Below are 14,171 nucleotides of genomic sequence, written 5' to 3'. Positions count from 1 at the left end.
AAGAAAGAAGCTTACCCATGGTTTAGAAAGCAAGGATCAGACAGGGCTCTGCAAACTTACAAGATAGCCAGGAGGGAGCTTAAGAATGGATTTAGAAGAGCTAGAAGGGGGTATGGGAAAGCCTTGGCAAATAGGATTAAGGAAAACCTCAAGGTGTTCTACACATGTGAAGAATAGGAGGATGACTAGAGTGAGGGTAGGACCAACCAGGGATAAAAGAGGAAACATGTGCCTGGAGTCAGAAGAGGTATGGGAGGTCCTTAATGAATACTCTGCTTCAGTATTCACCAGCGAGAGACCTTGACATTTGCGAGGATGACGTATGACAGGATGATATGCTAGGGCATGTCAACATTAGGAAAGAGGATATGCTGGAACTTTTGAAAAACGTTAGGATAGATAAGTCACCAGGGCAGGACAGGATCTATCCAAGGTTATTATAGGAAGGGAAGAGAGCGCTGTGCCCTTGGTGATGATCTTTGTGTCCGCACTGGCCATAGGAGTAGTGCCAGATGATTGGAGGGTGGCAAATGTTGTTCCTTTGTTCAAGCAAGGGAGTAGGGATAACTGTGGGAATGACAGGCAATGAGTCTTACTTCATTGGTGGGCAAATTACTGGAGAAGATTCTTAGAGACAGGATTTATGGGTATTTTGAGAAGCGTAGGCTGATTAGGGACAGTTTGCATGGCTTTGTGAAGGGCAGGTTGTGCCTCACAAGCCTGATTGAATTCTCTGAGGATGTGACAAAGCACATTGATGAAGGTAGAGCAGTGGATGTGGTGTACATGGATTTTAGTAAGGCATTGATAAGGTTCCTCATGGAAGGCTTATTCAGAAAGTCAGGAGGCATGGGATCCAGGGAAACTTGGCTGTGTGGATTCAGAATTGGCTCGCTCATAGAAAACAGAGGGTGGTTGTAATTGGAGCGTATTCTGCCCAGAGGTCGATGACCAGTGGTGTTCTGCAGGGATCTGTCCTGGGACCCCTGCTCTGTGTGATTTTTATAAATGACTTAGATAAGGATGTGGAAGGGTGGGTTAGTAAGTTTACAGATGATACAAAGGTTGGTGGTGTTGTGGATTGTGTAGAAAGTTGCTGTAGATTACAACAAGACATTGATAGAACGCAGAGCTGGGCCGAAAAGCAGCAGATGGAGTTTAACATGGAAAAGGGTGAAGTGATCCACTTTGGAAGATCAAATCTGAAGGCAGAATATAGGGTTAATGGCAGAACTCTTAACAGTGCGGAGGAACAGAGGGATCTTGGGGTCCACGTCCATAGATCCCATAAGAGTGCCACGCAGGTTGATAGGGTTGTTAAGAAGGCGCATGGTGTGTTGGGCTTCATTAGTCAGGGTATTGCATTCAAGAGCCGCGACGTGATGTTGCAGCTCTACAGAACTCTGGTTAGACCACATTTGGAGTATTGCGTTCAGTTCTGGTCACCTCATTACAAGGAGGATGTGGAAGCTTTAGAGAGGGTGCAGAGGAGATTTACCAGGATGCTGTCTGGATTGGAGAGCATGTCTTTTGAGGATGGGTTGAGTGAGCTTAAGGCTTTTCTCTTTGGAGAGGAGGAGGACACGAGGTGACTTGATAGAGATGTACAAGATAAGAGGCATAGATCGAGTGGACAGTCAGAGATTTTATCCCCAAGGCAAAAATGGCTAAAATGAGGGGGCATAATTTTTTTTTAAAGAAAGGTGATTGGAGGAAGGTATAGGGAGGATGTCAGAGCTAAGTTTTCCAACAACCCCACACCACCCCCCACCCCCAGAGGTGGTGGAGGTAGATACATTAGGGACATTTAAGAGACTCTTAGATAGGCACATGAATGATAGAAAAATGGAGGGCTTGCGGGACGGAAGGGTTAGATAGAGCAGGATAGTGTCAGCACAACATTGTGGGCCGATGGGCCTGTACTTTGCTGTGATGTGCTATATTCTGTACAGGCACAGACCTGTAGATTGGTTAACAGACAGAACCATGTGGGACTTAGGGGACCATTTTCAGATTGGGAGGCTTAGACTAGTGGGGTGTTGAAGGGATCAGTGTTGGGACCCCAGCAAATTACAATGTATATCAATGATTTGTGGGTCAAATACAACATATCCCAGTTTTCAGACAACACAAAGCTGGTTAGCAGTGTGGGCTGTGGGAAGAATGCAGACAAGCTTCACAAAGGTATAGATGAGTGAACTAAGTAGGCAAGGGCATGGCTGATGGAATACAAGCATCGTGCACGTTTGAAAAATAATGGTGTTTGAGGGATCTGTGTATGAAAATTAACATGCAGGTACAGGAAGCAATTGGGAAGGCAAATAGTATGTTGGCCCTTACACAAAGGATTTGAGCAGGAGTACAATGGGTCTCCACCTACTGTTCTAATTACACAGGGCTCTGGTGAACCAGCATCTGGAACATTGTGTGCAGATTTGCTCTCCATACCCAAGGAAGAATATACTTGGCCCAGAGGGAGTGCAGCAAAAGATCACCAGATTGATTCCTGGGATGGCAGATTTATCTTATCTTACGAGAGGAAAGTAAGAAGTGATCTCAATGAAACATGCAAATTTCATGCAAGGCTTGACCAATGTGAGATTTAAGTGTAAATACTAAATATACAGTAGTGTCTAAAAGCATGGAGAAACTGGCAAGATGGTAACTTTGGTGACAAGGCACAAGATGGACTCAGGCACAATATATTTGTGCAACAACCATCTCACCTTTCTTTCACTGCCAGAAATTTACAGAAATTGGCAGACACTTCAATAGACGGCACTCAAAGTTACTACTGTAGTGAGCCTTATATTGGAAACTATAAAGGCAAAGCTCATGGGTGACTTGATCATGCCGAGAGTCTCAACCAAACAAGGAAATAAATGAATCCGACCCTAAAGGAAACAACCAAAAGGGTTCAAACCAAAATATTAAAATCAAATTTAAGGCATGAGTGGGAGCTTATTTGAAAAGTTGTTGGATGTGGGCACCTTGGCAAAGTGATCTGAGAAGGTGGTGGGGAGTTACCTTCTTGAACTAGTGCTGTCAGTCTTATGAAGTTAGTACATGACAACATTATAGGAGTAAGTTCCAGGATCTGGAGCTGAAGAAGAAATAGTGATACATCTCTAAGTCATGAAAGTGTGTTCCTTTGAAGGGAGACCCAAAGTGCTGTGCCCACGCAACCACCAAACTCTGACTTGTGCGCTCCTCCCTACCATCCCACTTCTGTGCTCCTCCCAGTAATACACCAAAACACTTAATTCATGTTTTTGTTTTAGGATGTTATTTGGTAGTGAAATAAATTATCCAGCGAAGCAGGTGAGTTTAAATGGAGAACAGGCACATGACTCCAGTGAGTTTAAAAGGATTGTGCGTTTCAAGTAGGTGCAGGAAACTAGACCCCGATGAGCCAGATGCCAATTCATCAGGATTTGAGTAATAGGATAGTATTACTGTACTTAAATCAGTTTACTGTATTTAAACTAAACCCATTTTGCAACTCGCAGTCAACCCTGAGCACTACATTTTGCACCACACCAAGTGCGATTTAAATGAGATTAGAGTTTACCTCTACCACCCTTTCAGGAAACAGGTTCCACTCTTCAGATGAATACAAAAAACATTCCTCGCCACCACTCTAACTCTTTTACAAAATACCTTAAATCCATGTCCCCTAGCTCTTGACCCACTGTCAAGGAAAACAAGCCGCTTGTAATTTTATTTGCCTCAGACAACTGTCCTCTTAACTTCCTTCTCCAACCAAAAAAATTCAGTTCAGTTAATTCCCAACTAAAATACTTTGCTCCTAATCAAAATACCTGGCAACATCCTCAGATCCCCTCTGCAGCTTTTTTAGTGCTACCGCATCCTTCCTGGCAACCATTTGTGAGCTAACTAGCCTTTTCATTCATGCACGCATGTAGATATACAAATAAAAGGACTCTAATATGGACTCAACTCTGGTACTTCATGCTTCACAAATAAAGGCACGCATCCCGAATGCTTTATTAATCACCTCATCTTGTACCTTCAGATTCATGTACACAGTCCACGATGTGTGTTTCTTAGTATTGTATCACTTGTATATTCTCCTACCTTATACTCTCCACAAAAGTATCTTGCACTTCTCCACGTCAAGTTATATTTGCCACTATTGTTCACTACCTGACCAGTCCATTCACATCTTCTTTCAGTCCTCACTATCAATCACAGCCAAATTTGGTGTCATTTTCAAACTTTCTTAAACTTCATTTAAACCCCGATACATACCAAGAAAAGGAAGGAATCCAATGGAATCCCACAAGTAGCCTTCTATTCATTAAAGCACCCAAACATTACTCATTTCCTGGCAATGATTTTTGATCCAACCTGCCACATTTTCTGCTGGAGTTGTGAGCTTTTATTTTTCCGATTTCCCAATGAGACTGTGAAACATCTTGCCAAATACACTCTTATCAACACTCCATGTTAAGTCCTCAGAAAAACTTCAATCACGTTGGTCAGAGATGAAGTGCCTTTAACAAAGACTTGTTGACTGTCCTTTATTTATCCAAGCCTTTCTAAATTCAACCAGATAATTTTTTTAAACCCTGGAATCATTAAGACACAAGTTCCCACTCACAATTGCCCTCCAATGATTCCTGGTAAATGCGCAAAGGACAAGAACAGCTTTCACCAAAATGTTCCCATAAATAAATTAATTAACCAACTTCCCAATGCTCACATTAGCCTGCTGAGCTTTTCAGCATTATCTATTACCATCAAAGCACAAGAGTAGATGCCCAAGGAGAATCTGACAAAGGCTGGAATATTTGGTCAGCTCGATCAGTGAGAAGACCAAAATCCCAGAACAGCAGCAAGGTCAAGAAATCCATCACTGTAACTGACAGAACCCCATCTATAAATGCTCAGTCTGGAAAAACCAGGTCAAGGTTGGTGCAGTCATTCTAGAGAACCACAGACCCCAGACCAAGGTTTACAGCCAAGTCAGCAACCACATGCTCCAATCTCTGCTTGGTGTGAGGTCCTGTAGCCAATCTGGGAAGGCTGGCCACTCATGCATTGGGCAGAGCACTGCCTGAATGACTGACACATCTTTCAGCTGACAAAATGTTGGATGGCCACATATATAGGAGACCAGCAGCTTCTGAAATGATAACTTAATAAAGAGTTGTTCAAGGAGAACAAAGTATGGCACTGTTGATAAATTTATCTCAGTAATTTAGAATGCAACTCCAAACAAGGTGAAGTGATTATTAGAATATTTACAGTTGGTGAGACTTCTCCTACAGCTTACATGTATGAACCTACATTTACTATCCATCAACAAGCTGACAAAATTCAGTTACTTTGCCTCAGGCAACAAGATTAGCATTCCAGCTGCTTTTATTTGATATTTAAGTTATTACCTTTTCATTCTCCAAAGTTTCAACATGAGCCCCTTTTGGAAACCTAAAGCAAGAACAGAAAAGTAAAAATAATTTAGTATTTGAGGGGTTTCCAACAAAGTGCTGCAATGTTCACATTGTTGGTGCTCTAAAGTGTTCTGCAAAGTTTCCAAAAGTCAAACCTAAATAAACCTCTTATTATCTTCCAACTGATTGAAGATATTTCTGAACATTTTACAAGTTCTGCTCAGTTATTGCAACTTCAAGCTCATCATTTTGAAAGCAAAATTCAAGAATAATATTTATTCAGTGAAATGACTATAAACCAAATGTAGTTTTCTTTTATTTCAATTATGGAATAGGAATGTCATAACATTTATTTTCATCCACCTCAACCTGCCCTCAGGAAAATGCTGGTGTTCCAGCCTTAAATGAATGCAAGATCATTCAAAAACTTTAACCTGATGAAAAGATGAAATTTTCGGTTCAGGACAGTGTGAACCTTGGGAGTGCAACTTGCAGGGAATGGTGTTCCTTTATAGCTGTTGCCCTTGATTTTGAGGTGGTAGAGGTTGCAAGTTCTGGAGGAGTTCTGGAGAACCCTCAGTGAATTACTACAGTGCAACTTGGACATAGCTCACATTGCAACCACAATAGAATGGTGGCTGAGGAACAGAACATTAAAGCTGGGTTGAAAAAAGGATGCAATTTTATCTTGGGCTTCATTGAGCTTCTTGCATAACGCTGGAGAAGGAAGTATCTATCCTGAAGAATTCCTGCAGCAAATCCTTTGGGGTTTGAGATAATTGGTCTCTAGTAACCACAATCTTCTTGCAACTCCAGTCAATGGAGACTTCTCCAGTTTCCATCGATTGCAGTTTTTTTTAAAAAAAGCAGAATACTTGGTTATGATAGCATATTGGAAACACTACAATTGAGAGGTAGGAAATCTTTATCTAGCTGGATATAGCAAAGATTATGAAGCTTGGGAAATGAAGGACTGCAGATACTGGAATCTAGATGAAAAACATGATGATGCTGTAGGAACTCAGCATACCTGGCCTGCCAAGGTTATGAGGGTTATAACCTTTGCTGTATCCAGAACAGACAATTCATGTTTTTGGAGGACATTAAATTGGCAGAAGACTGGGGTCCTTAGATACAGGAAGGGAACAATCATCCACTTGATTCCTTTAACTCAAGATAATCACACACCCTTCACTATGTTTTCCCTCCATGCTCATGTGCTGGACACCTTCCTAAAGGATGTTGTTGTTCATGGGGCTCCCACTTTCCATGAGCTGTTCAACTGTCCACCACAATTCATGGCTTTGAAGCAGCAATGCAAAGTTTCGTTCTGATCCATTGGAATGGGACAACTCATCTGATCAAGAATGTGCTGCTTCTGTTTTAGTACGCATCGACTCCTGTGGTGTGGCTTCACCTGATTTTTCTCTTTGGTACATCTAGCAATGTTTCTCACTAGTTCTTTTATACTCATCATTAAACCAGCTTTAGTCTCCACCTTGCTAACAATATTAGAGTGAGGGTTATGCCAAGACAAGAAGTTTAAATCAGTGTATACACGAGATCCTGTGGACTATCAGAAGCAGAACTGTATTCCACTGCAATCTGTGACCTCAAGTCCTCACAGTATACCTCTATGGGATGTTTCCTATTAATATGGCAAGATGCATTGAAGGATGGTGACAAATGCAATTGGGAAGTTGGCCGAAAGGTATTATTTTCTGACTGTGACAGGCAGCTCCTGGACTAAACAATGGAGCACATCTTCCAAATTTCACCTCATCTGACGTTATGAGGGAGAGGATTTTGCGAGGTCAGCTGGGCTATACAAGTCTTTGTAACATCTCAATCAGGTGTCTAGGTTGGCTATGTAATCCATTACAACCAATAATAATGTAAAAGTGATTTAATACATCCAAGGGCCATGCTAGGCAATTTCAGAGGGCAATTGAGAGTTAGCCAGATTGTATAGATCAGGTTTCATGCACGCGCAGAGCTGGATAAGGACATCAGATTTCCTTCCATAAAGGACATCAGTGAACCAGATGGGCTTCACAACAAAATAATAATTGTACGGTTATCATTTTTACACTTTTCATTTCTGATATAGTTAAGTAAATTTAAATTTTCAGCTGTCATTGTTACCTTAGATTACATTACTGTAACTGCAAAACTCTTAGTACAGCCATAATAGGATAAATTATTCAGCAAGTTGAATATTCACTAGAGACTCAAATGCGAGGTTTCTATTCAATGAATGCTTTCAGCAACTTTTAGTAGTTCTGAATAAAAGTTGGCTAAACCACTGATTTCACCATGACCCAAGATAATGGGAAAGTAGATCAGATTTCATTCCTTTCACATTCCAACATTACATTCACATCCAGAAAAGATTCCATATGTTTTACTTAAAAAATGAACAAAATTCAGACACAGCACTACTGTACCCTCTACCTTGATACCATGACTTACTTCCAGTTCAAAGTCTGATAAATGAGCTTTCGCTGGAACCTTTGAACAGAAAACAAACTTTTAAAATCTAACAATAAACTGAATGCCTTCTATTTACAATACATTCTTATCTCAAAAGATAGCAAAACCAGCTTAAAATAATTTAGGTATATTTGACATTATTTACCCATTTGATTTTTATGCTCAACATGTTCAACAGTGAAGTACTGTTTATTTGTGGATTGGAGTGGGTGGTCAGGAGGGGCAGAAAGAAATACTGAAGGGAAGAAAGGAAAAGTGTACTAACCAATCATAAAATTTTTGACCCAAGCAGTTATTCAGTCTGTGCCTCAGCCAGTTCTTTGACAGCATAATCCAATTAGTTCCACTCCCATACTTTTCCCCACCCATTATCCAATTTGTTTTTCCTTTTATATTTTAATCAATTCTCCTTTGAAATTCACCATTGAAAATCCTTGCTTTCACTACCCTTTGTATTCTAGATCATAACAACAGGCTTGTGATTGGCAAAGAAAAATTATGGGCTACCACGATAGTTGTCAGTTAACAAAAACAAAAAACCACACACTATGTGACGTGAAGTCAAGACCAGATTTCAGTCCAGATCTGACTAGATGTACAAAATATGGCCTCTGTCATTTCAGCCAAAGGTGGGAGAAGGAAAGTTTTCCCTACAAACATCTAGTAACCCATTTGAACATGTATATTGAATGCATAGGTGAGACTTGGCTGTCACAAATACAGGCTTATAGATGACCACATTTCGGTAAATGTCATGAAACCATGGTGAAGAACACCAATTGTTTACATTAAATCAAATGTTTTCTAAAGCATTCTGCAGCTTCATACTAGACACCAAAAGCCCTTAAAGTAATCTGGTTTGGTAAAAAAGATTAACATATTTCTACTTACCCAGTGCACGGATCCAGTTCTATACTACCTTTGTCATCTTTCAATAGATCTTCAACTTTCTCCCTGAAAACAATGATATTGCTCAGCTATAAATTTAGATTCATCAGAACAACGCATTTGACTAAACATCTAAAAGTCAAATAAATGTACCATGCCGTTGCTTAGAAATGTTTTCCTACAAAACTGATGATCAAGAAAGAAATTATGTTCCATGATTGGCAGTTTGGGTGGGAGACAATTTAATATCCTACACAGATGTTCCTTGAACATTTAGTATTTTTGTTTTCTTATTTTAAATTTGCATCATCACCACTATTTCACTAACCTTCCCCTCCCCCCAAGAACCTGGAAGTTGGGTTCCAAACTTTCACACAATTTCACCAAAACTTCCCTAAACTAGAATTCCAATCTAATAGATTGGCAGTACAATCATTTTTCAGAGCCTCTTTCACATCTGGGATTTGCACTCTTTATTCTGTTAGCCTGAGGTGGTTAAAGATTGCTCATAAAATGTAACTGGTACACATCAAGTAGGACCACAGAATACAAAATGGATTGATTAATGATTCACCAAAATGTTTGTTAGAACTATGGGACAGAATTTTACCCAATCTTTATTCTAAACTAAACCTAATCTGGGACTGCTTAGTGAAGAAAATATCATCGTTTTACCTTGACAGCACTCTTAACCCCCATCACAAATACTAAAAGGTCAGAGAATTACAGTGAACTAAAATAGAAACACAAATTAATTCTTATAATTAGGATAAATTTACATTTTGTACCTCTGACATCCTCTTTCAAGAAACATTCACTTCTTCCAGAGAACTTGGAAACAAAAACTATTGATCATTAATTGATCAATGAACTAAACCTGGATTCTCACCTAGAATTTTAACACTGAATAATCTTCAATTCAAAAGACAAACTTTAACAAAGACACAGACACAAGAGACTATAGATGCTGGAAATCTGGATCAATGCACACAAAATGTTGGAGGAACTCAACAGGTAAGGCAGCATCTATGGTGGGAATTGAACAGTTGATGTTTCAGGCAGATACCCTTCAAACTTTAACACAGGCCAGATCTTGGCTTCAGTGTGAGGAACACATTGCTCATTCTTTGCTCTTGTCCATAAACTTAATAAAAACAGTGAATCCTCTCATAGGAGACTCAAATATACAAACTCAAAAGTTATCATTAGGAATTTTTTTAAAACATGTCTTCAATAAAAATACACCATTTTTTAAAATTACAACTGGGTCCTTGTTTGAGATTAGATCCTACCACCAAATCCATGCAAAAATCATCTTTCTCAATTCAAATTTTGTTGGAAATGTTCAGACCACCGATATCATGTCATTGTTGAAGAAACCCAAGACACGATGGAATTTTCCCTCATATTAAATCATATTAGACCTGTGCTATATTACAACTCTGGTCTCCCCAGAGAAGAAAGTGACTATTTGGAGGGGGTGCCTGCATTGGCAGATCGGGCTCAGTGGCATTACTTTATGCCAGTGACCAGGCTTCAGGCCTCCATTATTACAAAGCCAATGAATAAATGATAGAGATATACACCTGACCCTAACAAGGAGTTAAAATCCTCAGAAAAGAATGGGAGGGGATGAAAACCAGTGGTAGATTTAATAACTGAAAGAGCAGTGTATAGTTATTTAATGCTTCCTCGAAGGCTTAGAAGTTCTGATTAAAATTCAATTGCTCGTATATTTCTTTTTGCTGTCTGGCCTACATTTAAAAGCTGTCAAAAAACCATCTCCTACACGCAAAAATATTCTGCACACCCACCTTCAATAGATTTATTTGAAACCTCCTGGCAAAGCTTTGAGGCTGGAAGGTACCTTCAATATTGATATCTCAAAAAGGATTTAAACATGAACATCCCCTATCAGCATCTCCCACGTCACTCCACAGAAATTCAACACCCTACATTTGACATTATCTAGAATGGTAAATGGCAGGTGCCAGGTTCTGACTTTTTGTTTTTAAGACAACAAATCAGAGATAAAGCCAATCTGATCAATTGAACAGGGTACAGTTTAGTCAAGTGGAGAATCTCAATCATTTCAACTTACACAATTTTCTCAATAAAACTTCGATGTTCTTCTGGAATGACAATTGGCCCTTTGGTGGAGTTTGGCGAGATGAAAGATGGCGTTCCTGTGCCATTAGATTGATGGTGCTTTTCTTCTAACTGCTCTCGAAGCTGCCTTTCCTCTTCCCGGTTTAAGTATGGGATCCCTGCAAATTTGAATTCCAGTGGACAACCGCTAAGAAAGATCAAAATTTCACTACAACCTCCACTAATTCTCCAGATAATTTACAAATATACAGTAATATACTTAAACTCAATTTTTGAGCTCTCAAAGTCATACATGGAAATATGCTGGACAAAAGGGAACAGGATAATAGACTCATATTTTAAACATAAACGTGCAACTTAAAATAAGAACACCTATCTTATTAACTATAGCAACCTGGATCATTGGGATCTCTTCTCGGGAAGGTGGGACCTGTACAGAGAGGACGGGTTACACCCGAACCAGAAGGGGGCCAATATCCTTGTGGCGAGATTTGCTAGGGTGGTTCGGGAGGGTTTAAACTAGTTTGTGAGGGGGAAGGAAACCGGAGGAGTAGGTCAGAGGAAGAAGGGAATGGGGAAAAGTTAGATCAAACAGGTAGAGAGGCTTTGGGGAAGGAGAAGCAGAATACAGGCTATAAAAGTAGTAAGGTAGATGGACTAAAGTGTGTTTACTTAAATGCAAGAAGTGTCAGGAATAAGGGGGATGAACTGAGGGCTTGGATAAGTATGGGGGACTATGATATCATGGCTATTACTGAGACGTGGCTGACGTCAGGAGAGGAGTGGACATTGAATATTCCTGGTTTTCGGTGTTTTAAGAGGGATAGGGAAGGGGGGGAGAAGAGGAGGAGGGGTGGCGATACTGGTCAGGGACACTGTTACGGCTGTGGAAAAGATGGATGTTGTAGAAGGATCATCTCTAGAGTCCGTATGGGTGGAATTAAGGAACAAGAAAGGAGCAGTTACTCTACTGGGAGTATTCTATAGGCCCCCCCAGTAGCAGTAGAGATATAGAGGAGCAGATTGGCAGGCAGTGTTTGGAGAGAAGCAAAAATAATAGGGTTATTATAATGGGAGACTTCAACTTCCCAAATATAGACTGGAACCTGCTTAGTGCCAAAGGTTTAGATGGGACGGAATTTGTTAAATGTGTCCAGGAGGGATTCCTGACGCAGTATGTCGGCAGGCCGACTAGAGGGAATGCCATGTTAGATTTAGTTTTAGGAAATGAACCGGGACAGGTGAAGGATCTATTGGTGGGTGAGCATTTGGGGGACAGTGACCATTGCTCCATAACCTTTAAAATTGTCATGGACAGGGACAGGTGCAGAGAAGACAAGAGGATTTTTAATTGGGGAAGGGCGAACTAAGAGGCTATAAGGAGAGAACTTGGGAGTGTAAATTGGGATGTCCTTTTTGAAGGAAAATGTACCATGGAGATGTGGTCGATGTTCAGGGATCTTATGCAGGATGTTAGGCATAAATATGTCCCGGTGAGGCAGAGAAGGAATGGCAGGGTGAAGGAACCGTGGTTGACGAGAGAGGTGGAACGACTTGTTAGGGAGAAGAAGGTAGCATACGTGAGGTATAAGCAGCAAGGTTCAGACAGGGCCCGTGAGGAACATAGGGTAGCGAGGAAGGAACTTAAGAAAGGGCTGAGGAGAGCTAGAAGGGGACATGAAAAGGCTTTGGCTAGTAGGGTTAAGGAAAATCCCAAGGCCTTTTTCAAGTACGTGAAGGGTAGGAGGATGGCTAGGGTAAAGGTAGGTCCGATTAAGGACAAAGGTGGGAGAATTTGCCTGGAGGCGGCGGAAGTGGGAGAAGTTCTCAATGAGTACTTCTCTTCGGTATTCACCAGGGAGAGGGGTCTTGATGTTGCGGAAGGGAGCGCTGGTAGGGGTAATGTTCTCGAGGTTGTAGATATCAAGAGAGAGGATGTGTTGAAGTTGTTAAATAATATTAAGACAGATAAATCTCCGGGGCCTGACGGGATTTTCCCCAGGCTGCTTCGAGAGGCGAGGGAGGAGATTGTTGAACCGCTGGTAAGGATCTTTGAGTCCTCGTTGTCCACGGGCATGGTGCCGGAGGATTGGAGGGTTGCGAATGTTGTCCCCTTGTTCAAAAAAGGGGATAGGGATAGGCCAGGGAATTATAGACCGGTGAGTCTCACGTCTGTGGTGGGTAAGCTGTTAGAAAGGATTCTAAGGGATAGGATTTATGAACACCTTGAGAATAATGGACTGATTAGGGACAGCCAGCATGGCTTTGTGAAGGGAAGATCTTGCCTCACAAGCCTGATAAGAGTTCTTTGAGGAGGTGACGAGGAAGATTGATGAGGGCAGTGCGGTGGATGTGGTTTACATGGATTTTAGTAAGGCGTTTGATAAGGTTCCTCATGGTAGGCTTCTTCAGAAGGTCAGAGGCCAAGGGATCCAAGGAAGCTTGGCTGTGTGGATTAGGAATTGGCTTGCATGTAGAAAGCAGAGGGTTGTGGTGGAAGGAGTGCCCTCGGATTGGAAGGCAGTGACTAGTGGTGTCCCGCAGGGATCGGTTCTGGGACCTCTACTTTTTGTGATATTTATAGATGACTTAGATGAGGGGGTGGAGGGCTGGGTTAGTAAGTTTGCGGACGACACTAAGATAGGTGGTGTTGTGGATAGTGTGGAGGGCTGTCGGAGCTTACAGAGGGATATTGATAGGATGCAGAGCTGGGCTGACAAGTGGCAGATGGAGTTCAATCCGGAGAAGTGTGAGATGGTACACTTTGGAAGGACAAACTCCAGGGCAGAGTACTGGGTGAATGGCAAGGTACTTGGCAGTGTGGAGGAGCAGAGGGATCTGGGGGTTCATATTCACAGTTCATTGAAAGTTGCCTCACAGGTGGAAAGAGCAGTTAAGGCGGCCAATGGGATGTTGGCTTTCATAAGTCGCGGGATTGAGTTTAAGAGCCGCGAGGTGATGATGCAGCTTTACAAAACTCTAGTTAGGCCACACTTAGAGTACTGTGTTCAGTTCTGGTCACCTCATTATAGGAAGGATGTGGAGGCGTTGGAGAGGGTGCAGAGGAGATTTACCAGGATGCTACCTGGATTAGAGAGTATTGAATATGAGGAGAGGCTTAAGGTGCTAGGGCTTTATTCACTGGAAAGGAGGAGGATGAGAGGAGACATGATAGAGGTATATAAAATACTGAGAGGAATAGATAGAGTAGACAGTCAGTGCCTCCTTCCCAGGGCACCAATGCTCAAGATGATAGGTCATGGC

At 41.4% G+C, this 14,171-nt stretch overlaps 1 protein-coding gene across 2 annotated transcripts in view; it reads right to left on the bottom strand.

Moving 5' to 3' along the window:
• parn (poly(A)-specific ribonuclease (deadenylation nuclease)) overlaps positions 1–14,171 on the bottom strand; it is a 117,733-nt gene that overhangs the window by 87,785 nt on the left and 15,777 nt on the right. For both annotated transcript variants that reach the window (XM_052022417.1, XM_052022418.1), the window contains exons 7-10: positions 10,900–11,065; positions 8,802–8,864; positions 7,890–7,928; positions 5,412–5,454 (exon numbers count right to left, since the gene is read on the bottom strand). In XM_052022417.1, the coding sequence (XP_051878377.1) occupies positions 5,412–5,454; positions 7,890–7,928; positions 8,802–8,864; positions 10,900–11,065 (311 nt within the window). The remainder of the gene's footprint in view (positions 1–5,411; positions 5,455–7,889; positions 7,929–8,801; positions 8,865–10,899; positions 11,066–14,171) is intronic.

The sequence above is a fragment of the Pristis pectinata genome, chromosome 8, assembly GCF_009764475.1.
Source record: "Pristis pectinata isolate sPriPec2 chromosome 8, sPriPec2.1.pri, whole genome shotgun sequence".
Classification (NCBI taxonomy): Eukaryota; Metazoa; Chordata; class Chondrichthyes; order Rhinopristiformes; family Pristidae; genus Pristis; species Pristis pectinata.
The sequence above is the reverse complement of the archived record's forward strand: the minus strand, read 5'-3'. Positions and strand labels throughout refer to the sequence as shown.